The sequence below is a fragment of the Camelus ferus genome, chromosome 9 (assembly GCF_009834535.1).
Source record: "Camelus ferus isolate YT-003-E chromosome 9, BCGSAC_Cfer_1.0, whole genome shotgun sequence".
Taxonomy (NCBI): Eukaryota; Metazoa; Chordata; class Mammalia; order Artiodactyla; family Camelidae; genus Camelus; species Camelus ferus.
The window spans coordinates 69,660,479-69,673,895 of record NC_045704.1 but is presented as its reverse complement, the minus strand read 5'-3'; the positions used below and the strand labels follow the sequence as shown (position 1 = coordinate 69,673,895).

The 13,417-nt window shown below is 35.7% G+C and overlaps 1 protein-coding gene across 4 annotated transcripts in view; it reads left to right on the top strand.

The window, feature by feature from the left end:
• Positions 1 to 13,417, top strand: part of DPYD (dihydropyrimidine dehydrogenase) — a 720,433-nt gene that overhangs the window by 26,483 nt on the left and 680,533 nt on the right. For all 4 annotated transcript variants that reach the window (XR_004322677.1, XM_032487157.1, XM_032487158.1 and 1 more), the window contains exon 2: positions 10,677 to 10,787. Coding sequence is in view for 3 of the 4 variants with exons in the window: in XM_032487157.1 (XP_032343048.1) it covers positions 10,677 to 10,787 (111 nt within the window). In the remaining variant the exon portion in view is untranslated. The remainder of the gene's footprint in view (positions 1 to 10,676; positions 10,788 to 13,417) is intronic.

Below are 13,417 nucleotides of genomic sequence, written 5' to 3'. Positions count from 1 at the left end.
TTATTTAAAGATTACAACAGAAGCATTAAAAAAAACGTGCTTCAAATCTGGCCTCTCCTAGCTTACCTTCTGGGCTGTCTTAACACCCTGCATTACTCTGTGAACATATATAACCACTCTATTTTTACTTTTTCACGTTTACTTCCTCCAGTGGTCTGCATCTTCTTTTGTTGTAGGCACCATGCCTTTCATAGGTTGGAGATGTCTGTGCTATATAATAAAATCCAAAATTTTGACCCTAGAACATTTTCAGAATAGACAACAAGTAATTCATTTGTCTTCCTGTCTGAACTTGTTGCTGGCATCATGTTATCACAGGTTGCAAGGTTCAGTTCAAAGTGTTTCACTGCTGCTTCAGCAAGTGAGTTGCATGATTAAACCTTCCAATGAAAGTAGAAAAACACTGACCTCTCATTTTGGAGTAGTTAATGGTTATAAAGCTGAAATTCTTTGTAACTGCTGACAAATACTGAATGGTGTTCTTTGTCCTCTGCAATAGAATGAATACTAAAGAAAACAAAACTCTGTTTCTTTTGCCAGCATTAAAGTCCTTGTATTCTTCAGTGGAAGTTTCTTGCTTTTTGTGACCGTCTTGCTAAAGTACTTTTCTCACAGGTTTTTTTTTTTTTTTTTTGCGTAGTTTTGCTAATGAAATACTAAGCTTGGTTTTGAGGATAGGAATATCCATAAGGTATATCATTGCTTTTGAGTGTTTTACTGACTAGTTTGATGACAGATGGCATATATATTAATGATTACTTGGTATCATATCCAATGTGTCTAATGGCAGTGGTGGCTGTAGGTTACCTAGAAGTTCATAGGTACTATCTAAACAGAGGAAGGGTAGTTCTTAATTTTTTGAGGAAATAGTTCTTAGATCTTAAAGAAAAATTACCATTTATATGAATGTAAATTGGCTGCATCCTAGACATAGGAAGTGATGTGAGCAGAGGTATGGATGTAGGATACAGGATCAGTAAACAACAAGTAGATGAGAGTGAGAGTAGGTAGGAGGGGCAGGTGGACCCAGACTGAACTGATAGCATTTATTAGCATTGCGTATGTAATGGGGAGACATTTAAGCTTCGTGGTGTGTGTATGTGTGTGTATGTGTGTGTGTGCATGCATTCCTATGTGTGGATGGAGGATGTCTGTGATATATGAAGGAAAGTATAGACTTGAGGTGAATAGTTTAATTAGGAGAGTACTATTATATTATGTTCCGACTGTACTGTAGTAAGGATCCACAACTTTTTGTAGAAATAGGAAATATAAGGGACAGGACAGATGTGACTCACATTGGTGCCGTACGGGATTAAGGAACAAAAGAAGCAGTAGTTACAGGTTGACCGTGGTGTAAAGTCCAGTTTACTGGAGAAGTGGTGGTATTATTGACAGAGGTCAAGTGGAGTTAAAAAGTTTGGAAGGGGGGGAATGCATTGCTTTTTGCTGTGAAGTAACTGAGATAATGATGGAACAGGCAACTGGGTTATTTAACATCCAGCGAAACAGATGACTGTAGATCAAGAAGAGATCTCAGGGTTTGGAATGTGGATAATAAGACTCAGTTGTGGAAAAGTAATTATTGTGCATACAGTAGAGGCCCAAGGGCCCTTAACTGTGGTCAGGAGGGCAATGGAAGTCACAAACATAGAGGCAGCAAACAGAAAGGGAGGTTCTTAAAGGTGATGCCAGGGAAACCAAAGAGGATGTGTTTGTTTCTGGATAGAAGAGAGAATCAACATATTGAAGACTGCTTAAAAGTCATGGAGAGTTAAGAGCTAAACTAAAGCTTATAGCATAATAATAAAAATATTTTCAAAAGTTGCATTTCCTTGCTTTTAAATAGTCCAACTCCCCAGCTCACCATACCCTTCCTTGCCCCACTCATCATATCCTTGCCCTGCTCTTATCCTTCTCAAAATGTTACTGATGCGCTTTTGGATCCGAGGGACCCCAGCTGAGCCCTTTGCTCGTCTGGGGCCACTCATGCCTCCACATTCAGCAAAGCAGAATGTTGATCAAGGAATAGGGATGAGAGAGCGCCTGCTCTGATGACTCCTCCTCCCCAGTGGGGGGCTGGGAGGGAGGTGAGAAACTTTTAAGGGGTAAGAGGTGGTACACCATCAGAATTTGGAAAAGGGGAAGCAATTTCCAGAAACAGCCAGAGCCTGAGCAGTCCTTTGCTGTCTTTTTACGGGGCACAAATTGTGCCTAGCGGAGTTCAACGCTGCCCTCTTTGGGCAGAGGTCTTGGCATGGCAATGAGGCAGGGGCAGCTGTCTGACCCTTTGGATCTCATCTGTGCAGGCGCTGACCCCGTGGGCAGGCTGGGACAGTTCAGGGCAGCTTGGGCAGGCTGGAACCGGTTCAGGGCAGCTGGCTTGGGCTGGTTCTGTGGTTTTACTCCTCTGGCCTCCGCTTTGGGTTCTGCAAAGTAAGCACAGTTGTGGGCAGACCAGCAGATGGTGGTTTGGGAAAAAAAAGGAAAAGAGGTCAGTCTCTGTACATGTGTGGGTCTCTTCCCTGTGACAAAAATAAAAAGTATCAAAAGATAATTCTTCATATTAATAAAATACAAAAGCTAATAGGTCATTTGTAAGGTCATTTTCATTCTTATTTCTGATATAAATCACTTGCTAGCCCATGTAGGCTTCCTTTTAGCTATTAACCAGATGGATGAAGGGCAACTAGTAAATCTTTGACTTATTACCACTTTGTGATCCTGAAAATGATGCAACTTTCTCAGTTTAGTTAATTTTTTAAAAAATCTAAACTCAATTAGCCAAGGTCCCATTCTCTTCTTTCTCCTTCAATCTTGTTTTCTAACTTTTTCATTTGCTGGCCAGTGTTGCTTTCTTTGTAGCGTGCTCGTGTACCCTTACTCTCTCTTGAACTAAAGTGAACCTTGGTCTTGTAAACACAGCTCTTTTGAGAAACAATATATCTTATGTACAGAAGTTAATAGATTGAAGTAAATTGTAATGGTTTTCACATTACTTTAAAGGATTCTCTAAGGCTGATTTTACTTTGAGGCCAAAATATTTCTGTAAAGCAAGTTTTGAGATAGGTACCATTTTTCCTTGAATGAAAAAAATGTGTAAATTCTAGAATGTGAATTTTCTTAATTACCAGTAAACTGGTGGATTTTTTTTTTTTGGTAGTATATTAATCCTTATCAATTCTCTTCTTCATTCATAATTTTATCTTGAGTTTCTGCATATACATTCATATATATGTTTAACTCTTGCAAACATAAGATGTTATTTTAGTATGGATTTTCATAATAATGCCTTTTTCAAATATTGTTTTTTATTTAAATATATACTGCACAGATACTTTGCAACAATATATTAAATAAAAATAGTTTATAATTAAGTAGTGAAATATTTAAATAAAGCAGTTGCAGTACAGTTTCTCATCTTTTTTATATTTTTGATGCTACATTGTAAATGTTTGCATGTGATACTTTATTTTCAATTCCTGTAATAAAAATATATGAACAGTACATAAACTAGTATGTATGTTATCAATCCTTTGCTATTCAAATGGTTTAAGGAATAAAGGAAAATACATAATTAGTGGCTAGTGTTAATTTCTTTGTTAATACCATTTTTATTTATTTTTTTTAAATTTAGGTAATACCATGTAATATCTCTTTTGTTTATTTTGAATCAGTTTTCTTGATAAAATAAAAGTGTAGACTCAATGTAGTACCATTTGCAATCTTAAGAGAAAGCTATCTTTTAAGTTAATACCCAGAGTTAATAGCATTTGCTTAGTTCCGCAGATGGTAGAATCCTTTCCATGTTGGTTATGGACTGAATACTTGTGTCCCCCTTAAATTGTATGTGTTGAAGCCCTAACTCTCAGTGTGAAATTATTTGGAGATAGGGCCTTTGGGTGGTAATTAGCGTTAGGTAATGTCATAAGGTGGGGCCCTCATGTTGGGATTAGTGCCTTTATAAAAAGAGACACAGGAGAGGTCTCTGTGTCTCTGCCCTGTGAGCACAGCCTCTGTCTGCAAGCAAGGGAGTGGTTTCTCACTGGTAAACAAAAGAAGACAGCACCTTCATCTTGAAATTCCCAGCCTTCAGAACCGTGAGAAAGACATGTCTGTTGTTTAATCCACTCAGCCCAGGAGATTCTTTTATAGCAGCCCCAGCTGCCTAATACGATGTCTAAGCCAGAACCAGGCACCGCCTTTGACATGCTCTGTTCTGTATTAAGAATTATGAGATTAATATCAGATGTATAAATTCTGGTTTCTGAATTTGAGTTCTCAATCTTTTCTGAAAGACTTAAAAGATTTTTTTTTTTCAATTAGGGAGCACGTAGGTGCCTACTGTGCGGTATGTACTTCGTAAGTGGAGGAGAGTCACACACCGGACCTTGCAAAGGCAGACAATAGCTTCAGGTGGCAGACCTTTGCTTGTTGAGTAGAAAGTGACATGATGAATGCAGTGTTTTAAGACACATAAACTGTTTTATTTGTATTAACTGTTGGTTCAATAGACATGAATCAAATTTCCCAGGCAGTATGACTGGCATTCTGAAGGGGTTCATTCATTTCCAGCTGATAAGTTTTTTTGATGTTTTATAAATTCATCACTTTTGATCTACACTGTCTTTCTCAGAAAGGTAATATAATGTGAATTCAGCTCGACATGTTGGAACCTTAGGTCCATGAGTTATATACAGTTGTATGTATTATAAAATGGTATCTACATTGCTGTATATATGTAGTGGGTTTTAAAAATCTGTATTTGAATTTCATGACCCTTCACACTCCCATTTTAATTTGTGAAGAGCATATTGCATTTTCAGGCAGTGTGCCTTTGAAATTGCAGGCTTAGGGCAAAGATGAGTTCAGGGACCAATGATTTGGTTTCACCTGGGATACATCTCTGTTTTTCTTACTAGCTCATTTATAGTTATATTTTCACCTGTTGCCTTCATTTTTTTCTATATTCCTGTACTTTAAAAAAAATCATTCTCATGTCTATATTCAGAATTGACAATATGAGAATATGAATATTCACTGGTTGAATGGAGTCCAAAATATAGTTCCATAACATCCTATTGAGCGTGTGAATAACACTTACTGCACACCCCATTCTAAACAGTTTTAAATATCATTTCACTTAACCCTTGGAACAGCTCTGTGAAGTAGGTACTGTTTCTAATCACCGTTATATAGTTGAAGAAGTAGAAGGAATTGAGAGTTTAAATAACCAGTAAAATAATAGAGCTAAGATCTAAGCCCAAATTTAGCCTCAAACACTATGCATGTTGCTTAGTAAATACTTAAAACAATGAAAGTTGTAAAATCTAGGACTGTCACAGACTCCATCCTTTATTAATTATGTGTTAACTGCAGTGACTTAGTCATTGCGCATAAAGGAAGAATCGGTGTTTGTACAGAGGTAATACAATGAAAAATATGAAAGATAAGTTATTCGGAAAGAGAGTCCAACCTAAAGGAAAAGCATAAGCCTGGACAAAGAGTGAAAGTGCATTTTAAAAAATTAGGAAAATCTGAGAGTTCTTGACCAGGACTGATTACCAGAGATTTCCAAGGTTTTCAGATTTTGAGGATTTTTATATCTGAAGTGTGGGTGTGAGGTGCAAAATGGAGGCTACGTTCTCTCCTCTTCTCCTCCCAACCCAGCTGGAGTTCTGAGCTTATCCAAGAACCAAATGCAGCTTTGTAACTTCTTAAGTTACATACTTAACCACACCTTACAGTGTAGCTAGTGATAAACTGTGGGAAAGGGTGGGAAAATTGGCTGAGATTGGGGAAGCAAGAGACTGTTCCTCAAGAAAGTAGTGAAAAATTCAGTTCTCCATTGATCAACATTTGTTAGATTGTTACCTGGATGAAGCAGCAAAAAATGAACCAATGCATTAATCAATAGATATTCCTCTTTTTCTGTTAGCTGAGAATATTTATTGAGGAAAAGAATGGCAGCACAATACAGTGTTTTATTGAAATCAAGGTAATTATACTGACTGATGAAAAAATAAGAAAAGCAAGTTTTTAGTTTCTATTTATTTATGTTTTACCTGATGCAATGGAAAGTAGGAGCCATTTATAGAGAACTCAGGATAAGCCATCGATGACAAAATTTAAGCATAATTTAAATAAGACAAGATTTGTTTCATTAAGTTCAGACTGTAAATAAAAAATGTCAGTTTTTGTGTATCATTTTAATGGCTCAGAATTATAGTAAGTAATGACCAGTACTGAAAAGGAAACATTTGCTTGTAATTTCAAATGCAAAGGATGAAGGGAGCTTAATGGTGCATTATGTTTGGATAATCCATATTGTGATATAAAACAAAGCCATGTTTTTAGAAAGAGAGTATGTTGGCCAGGTGGCCTCCTGCAGTTGGAATTCAAGCTCTCAGTACTTAGTTCCAGTTATTTTTGGGCTAAGACTTAATGCTTTTGTTTGTGACTTGAGGGCCTGTGATTGTGGTCAATACGGGCTCTTCTTTGTGTTCGTGATGGCACTACAGAAGGATGCTCTGCAGACAGAGAATTCTGGTTTGTGTGCTGTGGCGTTCCAGCTGCTTCCCCAAATAGCACTGACAGACAGCACAGTGACAATACATTCCTCTGATTTGATCTCATGTATAAATCTGTCTCTGGATCATATTCTATCATTTCTTAAACTGAATAAAATTAGTGCAATGAAAATTTCTCAAACTCTGTTTTTCTGCCTCTAGAATCACCGGGACATTTTTATTGTGTTACTGAAAATGACTGGGAAAGCCAAAGGCCAAATCCTTTGCATTGGAGAAAGTCTCCCTTTATAAGTAATGTGCTTTATGTCTGAAAGGGTTAATAGGCCTCTTAAAGTGCTCAATTTATCCAGAGAGGGAACCCTGTGACCCTGTTAGGACCTGGCTTTGGTCATTTCTTAGGAAGAATGCAATTTAGAACTCTCCTGCAGTATTCTGCCAGCTGCTTAGTTATTGATGATATTGACTTTTAGTTTTAAAAAGTCCTGCTTTGGAAAATTGTTTTTAACAGCTCTCAACCACTCATGTCTTGTATTTTTATTTTATATCACTTTTCATTTGGGATATTATTAAGTCAAATCCTTGGTAACCATTCTCCACAATCCAATTTATTTTTTACCCAAGATCCATTGAATTGAACTCACTGCCTTTTTGCAAAAGGTTAACCCAATATTTCATGTTGCGTTATACTTTCTACTTATACTGTGTAAAAGAAAAGTCACTGTGATAAGCAGCCAGTAGATTGCATTCAGAATGTTTATTCTCGAAAGTTACATTACTATGCCGACATAGATAAACATAATCATTTATCACAATATGGATTGTGGAAGTAAAAACTAAAAGAAATAGGGCCATCTTTCTTGCATGTTACCTAGTTTTCTTTCTTTCTCTCTTTCTTTCTTTCTTTCTTTTTTTTTTTTTTTGCTTTAAATAATGACCACAAAAACTACCTTTAAAAATGTCATATTTTTACTTATTAGCTTGAATCAATGTATGAGATTAGTAATGGTTTGGATTGAATAATGAAACAAACAAAAACTGCATCTGTTTTATAATAAGAATGTTTTCAAGTTTTTTGTATAAAAGTGAGTTACTTACATTTTCTAATGTTGGCTCTTATTATTAGGTTGCTTTGGCATTATCTCATCACAAGGAATAAACATTTTAAAACTCATAGCTCTGTTGTATGTTTCTTGTCCAGAAGATATAGACATCTAAATTGGTAATTCGAAGAAATATCAGGTTCATCATTTATAGCAATTTCTAAACACAGTCTTCATTTATATTGGGCTGACAAAATATGCCCCAATAATGTGTATTAGAATGAATGCAGTATACAGTGAAATGCACTGAGTGTAAAATTTAATGGTTATTATTATTACTATTTTTTGGTAAAAGCTTTCTTGAGATATCATTCACATACCACACAATTCACCTGTATGAAGTGTAGAATTCAAAGGCTTTTAGTCACAGAAACAGACACACAGACGTAGAAACCAAACTTGCAGTTACCAGGGGAGAAAGGGTTGGAAGGGGTAAATTGGGAGGTTGAGATTTGCAGATACTACCATATATAAAATAGGTAAGTAACAAGTTTCAACTGTATAGCACAGGGAACTTCATTCAAAATCTTGTAACATGTAATGAAAACGGAGTATATGTATGTGTATGTATGACTGAAACATACTGTACACCAGAAATTGACACAACATTGTAAACTGACTATATTTCAATAAAAAAGAAAAATAAAATAAACATATGATAGCCAAAAAAGAAAAGAAAAAAAAAAACACAAAGGCAATTAGTGTATTCATAGTTGTGCTACTATCACCAAAATCAATTTTCATCACCCAAAAAGAAACCATAAACTCTTTAGCAGTCCCTTTTGCCCCTAATTCCCCAGCTGCTGGCAGCCACAGTCTACTTTCTGTCTCTGTAGATTTGCCTATTTTGGGCATTATATGTAAATGGAATCATACAACATGTGGTATATTGTAACTGACATCTCTCAGCACAGCACAATGTTTACTATGTTCATGTATGCTGTTTGTGAATTTCCCAGATTTCTTTCTGTTACTGTTATGTAATTGCATTCCATTGTGGTTGGAGAACTGCATTGTATGATTTAATCCTTTCAATTCATTGAGGCTTATTTTACAGCCTGGAGAATGTTTTGTGTACACTTGAGAAGAAGAACATGCGTTGGGTGGAGTGTAGTCATAGATACCTGTTAGGTGTAAGTGGTTACAATGTTGTTCAAATTTATTTCCTTTTTGTTCTTCTGCCTTGAGTATAGGATTCTTAGTAGACATTTTTTTTTTCTTTTCACACTTTGAAAATCTCTCTTACTACTTCCTCACATATGTTATTCTTGATGAGAAGTTAACTGTTAAACTTATTGGAATTTCCTTGTACGTATGAGTCATCTTTCTGCCTTCAAGATTTTTCTCTTTGGCGTTGACTTTTAGCATTTTTATTTTAGTATGTGTGCTGCTGAAGCGAGCACTAGCATTTTTATTAATACGGTCTATGTGTGGACCTCTTTGCATTCATCCTACTTTAAATTTGTTGAACTTCTTGGACATAGAGTTAAATTTTTTTTCTGTCTTTTTTTTAAATCGAGTTTTCAGCCATTATTCTTCTTGTATATTTTCTTGTCTTTTCTTTTCTCTCCTGATATCTCATTACATTTTGGTATGCCTAATGATGTATTTTTAAGGCTCTGTCAATTTTTTAATAAACTCTTTTTTTTCTGTTTATTTGCTAGATTGCATAATTTCTTATGATTTCTTTTTAAGTTTGTTGATTCTTTCTTCTGAAAATTCAAATATACTATTGAACCCTTCTAGCAGATTTTTCAGTTATTATAGTTTATATTTCTAGAATTTTAAAAAATAATTTCTATCTTTGTATGAATATTCTCTATTTGATGAGTTACTGTTATTGTGTATCTTTCTTATGATGGTTGCTTTGAAGTTTTTGTTAAACCTTATACCTGGACCCTCTGAAAGGCAATTTCTGTTGTCTGCTTTTTTTCGTGTATGGATCACACAATCCTGTTTCTTTGAATGTCTTATAATTTTTGTTGTTGTTGTTAAAAACTGAACATTTCAGTTAACAACAACTGAAGGCTGCGGGCAGAGAAAGCCCTGGATTCTTGGCTGTGCTCCCCTGAGGAAGAATTTCTGCCATGCTGCACTGGGAACATGGAGGGTGGGGACATACTATATACTTCAAATGCCACACACCCTCCACCATTCTTACCAAGTTTTAGTAGATGTTTCTTGAATAAATATTTCTTCATTTGCTCTTTGACTTGAAGACAGTTTTGAAGACTTCAAAGGATTATTTTTACTAGTTTTCATCAGTTGTATTTGTCCTGCTGGGGCGTTAATCTGCAGAGGTCCTCAAACCACCATTCTGGAAAACTTCTAGTGGTTATGTTTTAAAGCCTTGCTTAAGACAGGGCTTTGAAATTAACTCTCTGTTGAATTACTCAGATGCTGCTTTACCCACGTGGTTAAACAGGTTTTCTCTTGTGCTTTATATCGCAGAGAGTCACAGTGGAGTATAGGCTTCATCTTGGGATGAATTTGAATGTAAGCCCAACACTCAAAAGAACTGAGTCCTAATTCAACCCCTTCTGCATATTAATTGTGAGGTCTTGAGCAGGTCACTTAACCACAGTGGATTTATTTGCTCACCCAAAATTTTGAGACACTAGTAGCTGTTTGTAAATTAAATTAGATAATGCATGTGAAAGCCATGCGTACAACTTTAAAAACTTAAAGTGGAGAGTGTTATGACTAGTTTAAATCAAATCTGGAACAAAGTGCCTCTTTTCTGATTTCATTCTCATCTAAGAATACTAATTATAAAATTTATTAAAGATTCATTTATTATGTTTTACACGTTTTTGAAGTCCTTCATATTATCCTTAATAAATAATCTTATAAAACCAGCCAGGATGTCACCTAGTAAATGATTACTTTAGATAAGTTTATTGTGGAACTACAATAGTAGAAGGAAAAACAGTATTTTTTGGTATATGTCTTTGGGGTATGTGTGGAGAATCTTAAAGTAAAATTTGAGTTTTTAAAAATGCCAGCCTATTTATATATGTTTATTCTTTGTCTGCGTTGTCTTCAGAGTATCCTGGCTTTAAATCCTCGGACACAGTCTCATGCAACTCTGCGTTCCACTTTGGCAAAGAAATCAGACAAGAGACATTGGAAAAGAAATCCTGATAAGAACTGCTCTGTAAGTACCACTGATACATGCTTTCATGCTGAAAATAATCTCATTCCATACACTGTATGACCTGATTTTACATGTACTTAGAAATATAATTGCATATATGTAAAATGCAGCTGCATTTAAAAAAATATTTTAAATATTTTGTATTTGAATAATCTCAAAAATGTGTTTAATTTTACTCTTTAAGATATCTATTAAAAAAGTTAAAACTCATATAAATTTAGTTTGTTGCCGAAATTTCTTTTCTCAAAAATCTATAAACTTTTTCTTAAAAGTGTTTTGTAATGACACAGTGATGCAGAAGAGTTTTCCTGTTACAGATATAATTCAACTGAAGGAGCGTGTACTGCTACATACGAACTGTTGTACAATATGCTTTTGAGGAACAGGTGAACACTAGGTGTTCAATGTGAGCATCTTATATTCCCAGGGGAGGTTCAGGAGCAAAAATCTCTGAGGTTACTGGTTTTTGGAACATATTTAATTGGGGCTGTGAAATGATTACAGGGCTGGGCTTGTTCAGCCATAAATGCAGGTTAAGTACAACCTTAAAGGCAATGCTAAAGATGCTATCTTAGAGGGTAGACATCTTTCAGTTGGGAAAGTAATTTCCTTTTCACCTGATTTCCCAAAATTAATTTCTCCAAAAGTAATTTTCTCAAAGTAAGTAGCAAGGCAATTAATAGTATTAGCTTATTTACCAGTGGTTCTTTCAGTACTTTGTTTATATATACTGTTTAGTATAATGATTTTAGTTTATTTTTATGTACTTTTTTTTCTTTCCTACACATGAGCTCTTTCTGGATAGGAATTGAGGGTATGTGCACATGTGCATTTGTATATATCTGATTTAATTTTTTTTTTTTGTCACTGACCAACCAAAAAAGGTTTTTGAATAAAAAAAGAAATAGAAATATAGAGAAAACAACATGAGCTGGTAACACTGCCACTTACTCTCAGACCTGGATTTGAAGTTCAGTCTCCTTGCTCCAGTACCCTGGGCTTTGCGTTCTGCTGTGCCAGTGTACTAGAGGTCTCTGGAAGGACACTCCTGTGGTCCAAATTAGATAAAGGAACAGACCGACTGTAAGTCATCATCCTGTATAATGATGTGAACAATTGAAAGGCACTGAAAAAAGAATCATGCGATTTTCAAACTTACAATGCCCTTAAAGGCTATCAAGTCTAAATCTCTCATTTTAAAGGTGCAAGAACTGTGCTCCAGATAAATTAGATAAATTCTCTAAGGTCCCATTTATAGATTTTTAAACTGTTTGTTTAGGAAGAGAGGCTTTCTCTGTTATGATTGTTGTTTCTGTTATTATTATTATTTTGTGGAAATTAGCATTTTTATTCCATAATATTACCCTGTAAATTCAGTTCAGTAAATTACCCTGTAAATTGAATTGTAAATTCAATTCTTATTTTATCATATTCCATATAATTGGCAGATATGGTGAGATGGGCTTTCTCCATTAAATATATATTTATTGGTGCAAATTCCTAGGGAAACAGTTTGACAGCACCTTTGGCAGGATCTTTGACAATATTTTTTGATACCTGCGTTAGTTTGCCAGGGCTGCCTTTACAGAGGCCCACGGACTGGTGGCCCAAGGAAGAGAAATTATTTCTCAGTGCTCTGGAGGCTGGGGGTCTGGCTGAGATCAAGGTGTCAGAAGGCCGATTTTTTTCTGAGGCCTCCCTTTTCATTGTAGATGGCTGTCTTTTCCCTTTGTCTTCACGTGATCTTCCCTCCATCTGTGTCCAAATTTCGTCTTACAATGACACCAATATACCATGGAGAGCCCACTCAAAGACCTAATTTTAATTTAATTACCTCTTTGAAGGCTGTCTCCAGATGCAGTTACATTCTGAGGTACTAGGGGGTCAGGACTTCAATATACGAATTTGAGAGAGTGTACATACAGTTTACCCTACCGAGCTCTCCTTAGATTTTTTTTTTTTTTTTGCTTAATTTTTTTTTCCATAGCACTCATCACCGATATACTCAATTTTTTGCTCACTGATATGTTGTCTTTTTCCACTAGAATATAAACCAAAAGGGCAGAGATTTCTGTATTTTATTCGTCATATGTTTTGTTTCATAAGCTATGTCCCCTGCTTCAAGAAATGTTGGTATTCACCAAATATCTGTTGAATGAGTCTGACCCTTATGTTACACAGTCTTTACACACTGGGTAGAAGCGTTGTCTGTCTGCCTGTGTAGCGCTGTGCAATTTGAAGGGTACCTTTGCATGTTGCATTTAGTTTCTGCCATGATCTGAACGGACAGCTCTGATTTGTTTCTTCATTTTACTGATGAGGAGGATTGTGCTGAAAACGTTAAATTATTTACTTAAACTCATTAAAATTACTTAGTGTTGCAGCCGTGTGTAGAATTCTGGTCATCTTGAATGTAGTGTCCTTTTGAAATAGGACAAGACTGTGGGGCCCTCCTGGGTACAAATCCTTTTTGTGTCCCCCATTTCTTGTTTGTAGGAAATAGGTTTCATTCAGCCTCTTTGACCTTCTCTGAGTTCCAAAGGGTAGATTCAAACAATGGCTTATCAGGGAAGGGAGGGAATGCAGAAAGGAGAGAGGAGCAGTCAGGAATAATAGTGCAACCTGGGGCA